Source organism: Dermochelys coriacea, chromosome 6 (genome assembly GCF_009764565.3).
Source record: "Dermochelys coriacea isolate rDerCor1 chromosome 6, rDerCor1.pri.v4, whole genome shotgun sequence".
NCBI lineage: Eukaryota > Metazoa > Chordata > Testudines > Dermochelyidae > Dermochelys > Dermochelys coriacea.
Window position 1 is genome coordinate 108374841 of NC_050073.1, and position 14237 is coordinate 108389077.

General features: G+C 40.4%; 1 protein-coding gene across 9 annotated transcripts in view; it reads right to left on the bottom strand.

The window, feature by feature from the left end:
• Window positions 1–14237, bottom strand: part of CDC42BPB (CDC42 binding protein kinase beta) — a 140778-nt gene that overhangs the window by 74896 nt on the left and 51645 nt on the right. For 8 of the 9 annotated variants that reach the window (XR_006282312.1, XR_006282311.1, XM_038404546.2 and 5 more), the window contains exon 3: window positions 4506–4589. Coding sequence is in view for 7 of the 9 variants with exons in the window: in XM_038404546.2 (XP_038260474.1) it covers window positions 4506–4589 (84 nt within the window). In the remaining 2 variants the exon portion in view is untranslated. Of the gene's footprint in view, window positions 1–4412; window positions 4464–4505; window positions 4590–14237 lie in introns of those variants that run through there. The other variant, XM_043517421.1, reaches the window with a different exon arrangement.

Consider the following 14237-nt stretch of genomic DNA (forward strand, 5'->3'; position numbering starts at 1 on the left):
TCAAGTTACACAGTGGGCATATAAACAGAACCACTCACGTGCAAGGTGAATCATTATATGTCTATATTGTGCTGTGAATTAAGTCATTTATGCTAATATTTTCACGTATAAACACTTATTTGGTGAAATTCTCTGGTCCATGTAATGCAGGAAGTCAGACTAGATGATAATTGGGGATCCCATCTGGTCTGAAAATTTATGAGTCTGAGTATATTGCTATTTTCCCAGTTTCCAGAATTAGATATTTCCATATTTTAACTTTCTTAAAACAATATATTTGAAATGCACAACTGAGTCCACCCAAGTAACAGTCAGACCCACTTAAATGAAACAATTGCTGGGAACAGATTTAAGGCAATGCAATTTGACGACTAAACAATGGATAAAAAAAGGCATACCTTGTCTATGTAACAGCATATCTAGTCTTGCCTACCAGCCTATCTACAAGTGTTTGCTAACAATTTTCCCCATGTTGCCCTTTGTTCACTTCAGACCATCTTGCTCCTTTTACAGTTGATATAAAAACCAGATGCACTTTGCTATGTTTAATGAATTATACGTTTCTACAATTCATAAAATAAATCAACATACAACCAGCACAATGCATTCATTGAACCTCTGATAACTGAATGAAAAATTACCTAATGTCTGTTTTGCAGTAAGGTGGGTCAGTTAAGAGGTTAAGAAAGCTTATGCTCTAATAAATTTGTTAGTCTCTAAGGTGCCACAAGTACTCCTTTTCTTTTTGCGAATACAGACTAACACGGCTGCTACTCTGAAATCAGTTAAGAGGCTATCTATTGTGTACTTAAAGGTTTCATTTTAAAGTTGAAGGGGTTTACAACAAATAAAAATGAAAGCTTCCCACATGCTTTATGAACTTGATATGCAGGTTTTGAGAAATCGACTTATCTGCTTGCCTTGTGCAGCAGGTGGTAATCAGAGGCAGGCAAAAAGAAAAAAGGTGCTGAGTGACCTGGCTGAACGCACTGCTCCATTTCCCAAGGAGAAATCAGTGAGCACAGAACCTAGCTGGAATGGCTACAGCTTTCCCTGGAAAGGAATAGGGACACATAGGAGGAGATGGCAGAATTACTGCTCAGACTCTGGTTCCTATGCAGATTCCACATCTTCACCTCTTGCCTGCCCCAGAGGCCACTCTACCAGATGCTCCTGACTGGGGCGGAGGTAAGTCAGCCAGGTAGTGTGTTCAGGTCCTATATTGCTTCCCATATTTTTCTCTTCTTCTCCCACTTAGGACATGTCTACATGAGAAAATTACAACAATTTAATTCAACTGGTGTAGAAACTGATTAAATTGGTGCAACCCTGTACGTGGACACTAATTTTGCATTAAAAATGCCTCACAGTGATTTAGTTTAAATTAGGGGTGTCGATTATTTGCAGTTAACTCACGCGATTATCTCAAAAAAATTAATCGCACTGTTAAACAATAGAATACCAATTGAAATGTATTAAATATTTTTGATGTGTTTTCTACATTTTCCAAATGTAATCAATTTCAATTACAACATAGAATACAAAGTATATAGTGCTCACTTCATATTATTTTTATTACAAATATTTGCACTGTAAAAATGATAAACGAAAGAAATAGTATTTTTCAATTCACCTCATACAAGTACTGTAGTGCAATCTCTTGATCATGAAAGTGCAACTTACAAATGTAGTTTTTTTGGTTACATAACTGCACTCAAAACAAAACAATGTAAAACTTTAGAACCTACAAGTCCACTCAGTCCTACTTCTTGTTCAGCCAATTGCTAAGACAAACAAGTTAGTTTACATTTGCAGAAGGTAATGCTGCATGCTTCTTGTTTACAGTGTCACTTGAAAGTGAGAACAGGCATTTGCATGGCACTGTTGCAGCTGGTGTTGCAAGATATTTACATGCCAGATGCACTAAAGATTCATATGTCTCTTCATGCTTCGGCCATCATTCCAGAGGACCTGCTTCCATGCTGATGACATTCATTAAAAATAATGCATTAATTAAATTTGTGACTGAACTCCTTGAGGGAAGAACTGTATGTCTCCTGCTCTGTTTTACTCACATTCTGCATATATTTCATGTTATAGCAGTCTTAGATGGTGATCCAGCACATGTTCGTTTTAAGAACACTTTCACTGCAAATTTGACAAAACGCAAAGATATCAATATGAAATTTCTAAAGATAGCTACAGCACTCGACCCAAGATTTAAGAATCTGAAGCGCCTTCCAAAATCTGAGAGCGATGAGATGTGAAGCATGCTTTCAGAAGCCTTAAAAGAGCAACACTGATGCGGAAACTACAGAACCCAAACCACCAAAAAAGAAAATCAACCTTCTGCTGGTGGCATCTGACTCAGATGACGAAAATGAACATGCGTCGTTCTGCACTACTTTGGATCATTATCGAGCAGAACCCGTCATCAGCATGGACGCATGTCCTCTGGAATAGTGGTTAAAGCATCAAGGGACATATGAATCTTTAGCACATCTGGGTTGTAAATATCTTGCAACACCAGCTGCAACAGTGCCATGCGAATGCCTGTTCTCACTTTCAGGTGACACTGTAAACAAGAAGCATGCAGAATTATCTTCTGCAAATGTAAACTAACCTGTTTGTCTGAGCGATTGGCTGAACAAGAAGTAGGACTGATTGGACTTGTAGACTCTAAAGTTTTACATTGTTTTATTTTTGAATGCAGGGGTTTTTTTTGTACGTAATTCTACATTAAGTTCAACTTTCATGAAAAAGAGATTGCACTACAGTACTTGTATTAGGTGAATTGAAAAATAATATTTCTTCTGTTTTTTATAGTGCAAATATTTGTAATCACAAGAAATATAAAGTGAGCACTATACACTTTGTATTGTGTTGTAACTGAAATCAATATATTTAAAAATGTAGAAAACATCCAAAAATATTTAAATAAATGATATTCTACTATTGTTTAACAGCGCGATTAATTGCACAATTAATTTTTGTAATCGCTTGAAAGGCCTAGTTTAAATTCATTCCTTACTACTTAAGGAATTAGTACTTCTAAACTAATGTAGTTAGATCAGTACAATTTCACTGTGAAACTGGTGGTGCTGAAAAGTTATGAGAAAAGTCAGGAGAATAGCAACAGCCACCTCCCCCTCAAGGGATTCTGTGAAGAGGAGCCTGCATGGACTGCCGGAAGGAGGTGAGTTTATCAGGCAACCATTACCACATGCAGCAGTGAAGAGGTGCCTAAGAGGGGTGGGGAACTTGTTCACTGGGGATGGATGGAATATTAGCATCTGGTGGTCCATGTATTTTCTCCTGGGCTAGTAGGCTCAGGCCTGGTCTATGCTTAAATTAGATCAACCTAGCTACATTGCTCAGGACTGTGAAAAATGCCATTCCCTGAGAGACGTAGTTAGATCAACCTAACCCCCACTGTAGATGCAGCAAAGTCTATAAAGATTCTACCACTGATGTAGCTACTGCCTCTCAAAGAGGTGGATTAACTACATCTATAGAAAAACCCCTTCCATCAACGTAGGAATCATCTATACTATAGCACTGCAGCAGCTGTAGCGTAGACATGTCCTTAGCCCTCAGCAAGGAGGAGTCAGGAAAGCTTTCAAGCCCTCTTGATGCTGTGTAAGTATTTACATAGTTAGACCTCTTTCCTCAACAGTGCCCTGCATTGTTCGTGAGCTGCATTTTACTTTACACAGATTTATGTAACATTATAAGATACTGTGACTTGCATTTTGCCAATATAATAGCAATTACTCTAAGTAGACCAGAGCATATGTTATTTTGGATAATTCCTCTCAGTAGGACCTCTAACCACAATTTATTAATTTGTGAAGTTCCTTTAGATTAGCACATGTATGTACTTTTTGGAAACAAATGAATAACTTCTAAAGAAAACTACTAACATCTTTCAAATGCTTTGTTTACACAGCTATTTCTGTATTTCCAGAATATTAGTTAATTGCCTTTAGTAATGCAAATCCCAATACAAATTGTGGGATATACTTCCTGAAGGCTTGTTTTTCAAATACAAGAACAAGTTAGTTTTCGATCATTTGTTTTCACATAGTCATAGCAACAGAAATCTGAGGCTTCCATGTAGTTTTTAACTTGCTTTTACTGTAAACAAAAATCTGGCCAATATAATTCAGGGTAAAAACTAGGGCAGACTGTCTGGTATACGAATACACAGTAATGCCGAGAACAACAGATGCCTGGAAGGGATTGTCAGACTTGATTGCATTAAAGCAACTCACTTTCTTAAAAAAAAAAAAAAAAGCAGCAGCAGCACCTCCTATACTCAAAATAATTCTTTCTAATCTGGAAGAGCTTCAATGTAATTTTTCCTAATGCCATTTTTTAAAATTCTCTGTATTAGAAAACATAGTCCTTACCTCTGCCCTTTTAAGGATTTCCCATTTATTTAGAATTTTCATTGCATAAATGCGTTCTTTAAAATTCTCTGTATTAGAAAACATAGTCCTTACCTCTGCCCTTTTAAGCATTTCCCATTTATTTAGAATTTTCATTGCATAAATGCGTTCCGTGCTCTTCATTTTAACAACCGCAACCTAGAATAATAATAATTTTGTTTAACAAAAACAAAAGGAATTTAACAGTTTCAATATATTTTTTCAAACAGCTGATAAATGATGCAAAATATTGCTTAATAAAAATCATGATTACTGAAGAGTAAGTAATTCGTGAACAAGAGTCCGTGAACAACTCACTGAACATATTGGTAAGTTATTTTTCCCTTCTAAGAACTGAGTTGTAAAAGCACATTACCACTCATTTACTTGACACACAGTATGCCATGTGTGGTCAACAGTTCATGATCAAGTGGATGGGGGATGGTACAGGAGGAGCATGAAGTCTTTTATATGAAGACGTGTAGTAAACCTACATTGTTTGCAAAGAACAAGCAATGTTTGTATACCATGCCTTCAGCCAATGAAAGAATGTTTAAAAGGGCAGCCATAAAGAACAGAAAAACAGCTACCCAAAGGGAAAACAAATTAGAAGCCAGCCAGAAACACACTGAAATAACCAGACGCTTGATATTGGAGAGCTTTTATACGCTGCATACTGACTTGAAAAAACAGAAGCAATGCTAGTTAGCATGCACACTCTTATTTGAGTTGTACCACATATTCTACTTGTCAAAGACTTGCTTTTGATGCTCCATCTTGGACAGTAGTGGTGTATATGGCTGTATAATGGAGAGTGTGTGGAAGAGAACTTCTCCAGTACTGTACCTTACTAATGGCAAACTATACACTGAGACTATGTCTACTCTAGAGAGCTTACAGTGGCACAGCTGTACCGATGCAGGGAGCTCTTCCATCGACACAGCGCTGTGCACACTACCACTTATGCCAGTGAAATCTATGTTGCTGGGCGGGGGGAGGGTGTTTTTTTTCACACCCTCAAGTGACAAAAGTTTTGCCAACATAAGCAGGAGCGTATACATGGCCTAAGGTAAAGCAGCATGCTGTCTTTAAATTGCAGTGAAGGAATATAGTTCTATTTTGGAACTGTGAAGGCCACATTTTAGGCAGGGCTTGAAAAAATCCACTTGCCAGAAGCTAATAAGAATCTTTCCTGGGCAAAAGCCATCAACTTCTAAAAAACTTAAGGTTTCATTTCGGTGAAGAAAAAGTTTTAATTCTTATGGTTGCAAAGAAAATGTGATCCAAACGTCTAGTAATGCAGTGCCATCTTAAGTCTGCAGCCAGACTGTTTGAGTGTCTTTGCTCTTGCCGATTGCTTTCCTAGATTTCAGCAGCCTAAAGACTGACTTGTCAGTTTCACTGCTGCCTGCAGAGTTCTGAAAAGCAACAGCGAAAACTGACAAGAATCAGATCAAATACACCTCCACTGTTGCTTGAAAAGACTGAGTAGCAGTAGAGGCAGGCACTGATGCCATTCACAGAGGAAGTTGAGCGGAAAATGAGGCTGGAGTAGAGCAGCTGAGAGAGACACTCCCTCACAAAACAGGAAACTGGAGGAGGGAGACTGAATAGCAGAGAATCCTACTCTCCATTCTAGCCGGAAGCTCTGGGCCGGCGGAGGAGTGGAGGGGGGAAGAATTCTCCTCCCATCCAGTAGCCAGAAAAGGGTGGAGTGGGGGTCTTCAAGATTATCAGACACCAATTAGGCAGAGAGTGACATGGAAGATGAAGACCCTAAACAGAGTTTAGTGACAATGTTCTCTAAATGGTCTCCAAAGACAACTGACTTGCCTAAATTCTAATTCTTACGCTATTGAACAATAAAAAAAAATTATCTAGGTTTATGCCTCTTGTTATCTCGGACTTCTAGCCACAACCAAATTGTAGTGAGTCACCCACTTTGCATTGCTGCGTGCGCCTGTCTCTTATAAAGAATGGGGATTTCATACCTTTAAATAGATAGTCACATCAAATTAGTTTCCTTTCATTTTATTTCATAATTGCTACTATGGGAGTACCCTATCTTCTGCTCTCTCTCCTTCCCATAAAATGCATGGATATCCGGAACCTATCCATTTTAGCACTACTATGTAAACAATGAATTAATCTTCACATCACCCTCCCATAAATACGTAAGTAATATTCTCATTTTACAGATAAGGAAGCTGAAACACAGAGTCTAAGCAAGTTTCCCAAGTTCACATCGGAATCATAGCCAGGAACAGACTCTAAACCTCACAAAACCCAGTCCTATACTTCAACCAACAAGCCATGTTTGAGCGTATATTTTTTGGTATTTGTCTCTCAAGAATGCACGAAAACAGGATCTCTGAGGTACACATGTAAGCCAACTGTACAGTTGCATTGTGAGCTAGCACTCTGATATTATTTGTACTCATTTTGTAGTACATTTTCGTTCAAAATGGTTTTATCTGAAACAAAGCTCTGTTCCACTTGTACTGGAATAAAGAACAAGATAAATCTATACAGCTAAGAGAATGTTTTCAGACCTCAGTAAGAGCAGACACTTTGCTTCCAAAATCCTAGCTAAAAAAAACCCTCATCTTGGAACTCCCATCTTCAAGAAGCAATTTGAGCTTTGAGGATTTCAGGTCTGAAATGAAAATAAGGTAGACTATTAAGCCAAGTTCCATGCTGATTTCCACCCTGTTTCATCCCATTTAATTAAATGGGTTACAAATCAAAGCAAAATTTGGCTCTAAGCACATTGCAGAACCCTCCCCATTAGTGAACTCTATCCACTACTGTCTAAGGTTGAGCATGTGTCATTGTAGCCATGTTGGTCTCAGGATATTGAAGAGGTAAAGTAATATCTTTTACTGGACCAACTTCTGTTGGTGAAAGAGAAGAGAAGCTTTCGAGCTATAAGAAAAGGAGTACTTGTGGCACCTTAGAGACTAACAAATTTATTAGAGCATAAGCTTTCGTGAGCTACAGCTCACTTCATCTGATGCATAAAGCTTATGCTCTAATAAATTTGTTAGTCTCCAAGGTGCCACAAGTACTCCTTTTCTTTTTGTGAATACAGACTAATACGGCTGCTACTCTGAACCTTTCGAGCTATAGAGAGCTATTCTTCAGGTAAAAAAAAAAGATTAGCTCTTTCACCAACAGAAGTTGTTCTGACAAAAGATATTACCTCACACACCTTGTCTCTCTAAGGTTGAGCATATCAGGTAAAACAAGGTATAGATTTGCAAGTAATCCTCTTTTAAAACTGTTTTAATGTCATTTTTACAGTCTAGATAAAAGTGTGAGAAATGAGCAGTGACTTCACTGAAAGTAAGTAAAGGGTTACAAATTTGATTGACTGGGCTTCCAGAGAATCTAGAGATGGATGATAAAGACACTCTGTTGGATAGCTTACGGATCTATGGATGTTCAACTTTTTGTAAAGCATGCTGGCATTACGTCCATGCAAAGGCAAAAGACAATTTGCTACACCATCTACAGTACTTACTGTACATCAAACCTTCAGAAAAAAATGTAAGCAACCAGGATTTTAGGAAACCAGAGTTCTAAGGGACAAAAACTGCAGTTTACTCAGATATCACTTCCCTGATGCTAAGGAGAAGACTGTAAAATTATCTAGGCGGCCTTGGTACGCAACACCAAATCTGGTGATTTTTATATCAAGCACAGCTATTGGTAATTGTGTTAATTAAAATTTCATCTTCAGGTTTCAAATAGAAACTTTTTTTTTATTTGAACAAAACTGAGGGACACTTGGGTGTAACTGATGTTTGTTAGAGAAGGAAGGTGCAAAAGAGTCCATATGTCATGCAGTGTGTGTGTGCTGCATATTTTCCTTTTAAAAGTGTACAAGTTATATACCACTTTTACCTATCAGAACCAAACATGAGTTATAAACATGCTATTAGAGTTAATTTATTCAGTTATGAATTTGATAACTCTTATTGTTCTAGTTACAGCTGCTGTAAGTAAGGTAATCTTGATAGTAGTTTGTGTGCTTCATTATGTTGGTAGGGCTATCCTAGGTATTGATTACTGAAACAAACTTGCTCTATGAACTAGAACTGCCCTAGTACTCTCAGAAGTGGAGTTTCTGTGAGTTAATGCATAACTGAGTACAAGTGCTCCACCTGGACAAAGGTCTGTCTACTTAGACCAGCTTTTATCTATTCATATAAGTTGTTAATTAGCTATATTTTAAAATTAAAATAGAATTACTAAAAATGGCTTTGTTGGGGTTCATTTTTATTGTCTCAGTTTACATAGCAAAAATTAAAAGTTAGATTTTTTTTTTTAAACTATCCACCCTTTACATTTCCTTGGGATCTGAAGCTCACAGTAAGTTCTTTCCATTTTGCACATCACTACCAGCAATAAAGTTTGTTTGGCCCTCAACAATACCTAAAGTTATCCAATAAACCAGTTCGGCCCTCAACAATACCTAAGTTATCCAGTTGCCTTCAGTGGGGATGCACATACATAGATGACTAAGTGGAACTACAAAGAATTGTCTATTTAAGCTCTTATAACATGCCTATCACCATAGTAACTTCACACTTAGATCCAACAGTAACAGGCACTGCAGAAAACCCTAAAATAGTATTAAGTTCCTTAGAAATATTTTCAGATTGAAACACTGTCTCCATTTCCATGTAAGAGTAAACTGCTTGTTTTGATATTTTTGTGAAGAACTTATTGTGGGCAAGCAAAGTCAATTAAATGTTTTGTATTATATTCTGAATTCTGTGAAGTTAATGAGCGTACATAGCTCTTATGGTACTCAGCTCCACAGTCTTGATCCAGCCCCGGAAGAAGTTCAGTCTCTCGTGCTAATGATTTTTCTCCCTATTGCTCTATAGTTCAGGAGGGAAGGTAGCTCCTGCAGGAAGCAAGGGCCAATCCCATGGAAAGTTCTGAACAGACCTTTAATAGAATCCTGTACCTTTTTTCAGGATGTATGACTTTATTTTTAGATATGATACACAAAGAAACAGAATCTAGCTCACTCTTTCCTGGTTGTGTTGACAATGCACTACCAACAGGCACAAGAAGTGTTAGCTCTTATTTGTCCTTGAAGTGGCCAGATATGATTGAATACTCACAAGAAACAAAATGTGTTCACATACTATGCATTTTTCAGAGTATAACTTCCCGCTTAGTTAATTGATTCTGAGTCATGTTAGGGCCTGGAAATCTATGTTTAATCATAAAGTGGGCACAATGGACTCCTTTTGTTTTCTCTCTCCTTATAGCTTGGTAGTGATTCATAAATATGTTCCATTCTGTGGACAATAACAGTGTATGTTGGGGGTGGGAGGTTAAATATATTGATTAGATTGATTGCCAGAGCATAGTAAGGAGAGGGATAGGTCTTACTATAAATTACTAATAAAATTCTGTCTGTGTTGTAATAGTATTGCTATGAAAAAGTGTTTCTAAACCATCTATCATAATTTCTAGACAGGGCACATGATTAAGGATTTTAGCTATTCTTGTACAAAGTAGGCCCAAACTGTTCCACCCTTCCGTTCCATCCGCAGTTACTATTTCCCAGAAAACTAGAGCATTGCGTTTGCACGCAAAAACCCTTAGTAATGAACAAGGGGAGGAAAATGTTTTCTAAACTGTATTTGCCAGCTTTCCATGAGATGTCAACTGCCAAACATCCTCTCCTCTTGAGAGAGTTACCCAACACCCATATTTAAAGAGTTAATCTTTAAAAATAATTGTTTATACTGTTAATTGTTTGAGTATATATTTTTGCACACTGAAACATACAAATACAATGCAATTTGTTCTTTATAGCAAATAAACTCACTAAGGGATTCTTGGGGAAAAACGTAAGAAAGTTACATAGTTGTGTAAGCAAGTTCAGAATGCTGAAGAGTTCAAATTTTTAGTCACCTAACAGGAATTATAAAAAACTCGTGTTTGTTCTGTTCTATGAAGAAAAAATTCCAAATGTACAAATTCACAACTGGATTGAAAAAGCTATTCTGGGTAAAATTTTTAAAAATGCTTAAGTCTCACTGACTTTCAATGAGGCTTACATTTCTAAGTACTTAGGTTACTTAGCCAATAATGGGACTTGGTGTCAGCAGAACACCTGGCTCCAGGCCTGGTCGCTAGGCAACCCAACAAGCTCAGCTGGTCCCAATGAGCCTTCTCCAAATGATCATGCTTCCTAATTGGGCAGGAGATAAAAAAAGTTACTCACTTCTCGTAACTGTTGTTCTTCGAGATGTGTTGTTCATGTCCATTCCAAGCAGCTGTTCCAGCTAGCCATCACGGGCGATAAGAGGGAACTGAGGGGATGGGGGGTCGGTGGGGCCCAATATCGGGCGCCGTGAAGATACCACTCCAGGGGATGCCCAGGCTGATCCTATGGACGCTGCTAGGGGAAAAATCTTCAGGCTGGCGTGCACACGGCGCGCACACACCTGCTTGGAATGGACATGAACAATCACTCGAAGAATCTACAGCTGCTACGCGAGCCTTCCAGTGGTGGCAGCAGCAGCACAGCGGCTGCTCCACACATATCCTGTCCCTGCTTCCAACCCTTGTTTCAGCCCCACTCTGGCCTGCCTCCAGCCCTTGCTCCAGCCTTGCCTCCTCTCCACTCCAGTCTAGTCTTTGTCATTCCCTTAACATTCCTCCTCAATAAGGGAGCCAGACTCGCCTGGTCAGCCAACGTGCAGACTGCGTTTTATCACCTGAAAGGAGTCTTCACATCCATTTCTATCCTAAACCACCCAGATCCCACTTGGGCCTTCATCACTGAAACGGACGTCTCACACTTTGCAATGGGTGCAGTCTTTTCTCGATTCACAGGTCCTCACCAGCTACTTCACCCGTGCCCTTTTCTCCCAGAAACTGACACCCACAGAGAAAAAATATGACATTAGGACAAGAACTGACTATAAGGGCTGCCTTTGAGGAGTTGCACACCTCCTTGAAGCGGCCCATGCCCCACGCAGACCAATCACAAAAACCTAGAGCACCTACAGACAGCTTAACAGTTAAGCAAATGCCAGATCCATTGTGTGCCTTTTCTATCCAGATTCAATTTTACAATCCCATACTACTCGTGGACTAAGAATGGGAAAGCAGACCTGTCCCACAAGGGTGAGCACCACAAAGTAGAGGAAGAAGCTCTTTCAACTGTTATCAAAACCCTCCCAGTTTATCAGAGGAACAGGCGAGGGCCCTGATGATCACCATCTGCTCTCTGCTCCCCAGCAACCCATTGGCAGCGCCAATCTGCCAGTCCCTGGAAATCTCTGGCACCTCCCTTCGGTCAAGCTTCCTTATACAGCAAGGCCTTCTCTACCATGGGGTTAGCCTTTACCTTCCTGAAGGAAAGCCCCAACTCCAAGTATTGAGGTTGTGCCACAACTCCCCAATGACAGGACATGAAAGGGAAGGGAGTCCAGGAGTGCTGGCTGTATTTCAAGGAATCCCTGTTGAGGTTACAGGGACAAACCATCCCGATGAGTCGAAAGAATAGTAAATATGGCAGGCGACCAGCTTGGCTTAATGGTGAAATCCTAGCGGATCTTAAACATAAAAAAGAAGCTTACAAGAAGTGGAAGGTTGGACATATGACCAGGGAAGAGTATAAAAATATTGCTCGGGCATGTAGGAAAGATATCAGGAGGGCCAAATCGCACCTGGAGCTGCAGCTAGCAAGAGATGTCAAGAGTAACAAGAAGGGTTTCTTCAGGTATGTTGGCAACAAGAAGAAAGCCAAGGAAAGTGTGGGCCCCTTACTGAATGAGGGAGGCAAGCTAGTGACAGAGGATGTGGAAAAAGCTAATGTACTCAATGCTTTTTTTGCCTCTGTTTTCACTAACAAGGTCAGCTCCCAGACTGCTGTGCTGGGCAACACAAAATGGGGAAGAGATGGCCAGCCCTCTGTAGAGATAGAGGTGGTTAGGGACTATTTAGAAAAGCTGGACGTGCACAAGTCCATGGGGCCGGACGAATTGCATCCGAGAGTGCTGAAGGAATTGGCGGCTGTGATTGCAGAGCCCTTGGCCATTATCTTTGAAAACTCGTGGCGAACGGGGGAAGTCCCGGATGACTGGAAAAAGGCTAATGTAGTGCCCATCTTTAAAAAAGGGAAGAAGGAGGATCCTGGGAACTACAGGCCGGTCAGCCTCACCTCAGTCCCTGGAAAAATCATGGAGCAGGTCCTCAAAGAATCAATCCTGAAGCACTTAGAGGAGAGGAAAGTGATCAGGAACAGTCAGCATGGATTCACCAAGGGAAGGTCATGCCTGACTAATCTAATCGCCTTTTATGATGAGATTACTGGTTCTGTGGATGAAGGGAAAGCAGTGGATGTATTGTTTCTTGACTTTAGCAAAGCTTTTGACACGGTCTCCCACAGCATTCTTGTCAGCAAGTTAAGGAAGTATGGGCTGGATGAATGCACTATAAGGTGGGTAGAAAGCTGGCTAGATTGTCGGGCTCAACGGGTAGTGATCAATGGCTCCATGTCTAGTTGGCAGCCGGTGTCAAGTGGAGTGCCCCAGGGGTCGGTCCTGGGGCCCGTTTTGTTCAATATCTTCATAAATGATCTGGAGGATGGTGTGGATTGCACTCTCAGCAAATTTGCGGATGATACTAAACTGGGAGGAGTGGTAGATACGCTGGAGGGGAGGGATAGGATACAGAAGGACCTAGACAAATTGGAGGATTGGGCCAAAAGAAATCTAATGAGGTTCTATAAGGATAAGTGCAGGGTCCTGCACTTAGGATGGAAGAATCCAATGCACCGCTACAGACTAGGGACCGAATGGCTCGGCAGCAGTTCTGCGGAAAAGGACCTAGGGGTGACAGTGGACGAGAAGCTGGATATGAGTCAGCAGTGTGCCCTTGTTGCCAAGAAGGCCAATGGCATTTTGGGTTGTATAAGTAGGGGCATAGCGAGCAGATCGAGGGACGTGATCGTTCCCCTCTATTCGACACTGGTGAGGCCTCATCTGGAGTACTGTGTCCAGTTTTGGGCCCCACACTACAGGAAGGATGTGGATAAATTGGAAAGAGTACAACGAAGGGCAACGAAAATGATTAGGGGTCTAGAGCACATGACTTATGAGGAGAGGCTGAGGGAGCTGGGATTGTTTAGTCTGCAGAAGAGAAGAATGAGGGGGGATTTGATAGCTGCTTTCAACTACCTGAAAGGGGGTTTCAAAGAGGATGGCTCTAGACTGTTCTCAATGGTAGCAGATGACAGAACGAGGAGTAATGGTCTCAAGTTGCAATGGGGGAGGTTTAGATTGGATATTAGGAAAAACTTTTTCACTAAGAGGGTGGTGAAACACTGGAATGCGTTACCTAGGGAGGTGGTAGAATCTCCTTCCTTAGAGGTTTTTAAGGTCAGGCTTGACAAAGCCCTGGCTGGGATGATTTAACTGGGACTTGGTCCTGCTTTGAGCAGGGGGTTGGACTAGATGACCTTCTGGGGTCCCTTCCAACCCTGATATTCTATGATTCTATGATTCTATGATTTTTGGGCAGTTTAAGACCAGAAACCTGATTTCCAAGTATTTCTGGTGGCCAACCTTATGAAAAGACATCAAGGACTACATTAGGATGTGTGATCTCTGTGCCCACACTAAAAGACCACACAAGACCAGTGGGCTTTCTCCATTCTCTTCCCACACCTACGTGTCCATAGTCCATCCTCTCAATTGACTTCATTGTGGAGCTGCCCCATTCCCAAGGGCACTCGATGGTCCTGACAGTTGTGGAATTCCTGACAAA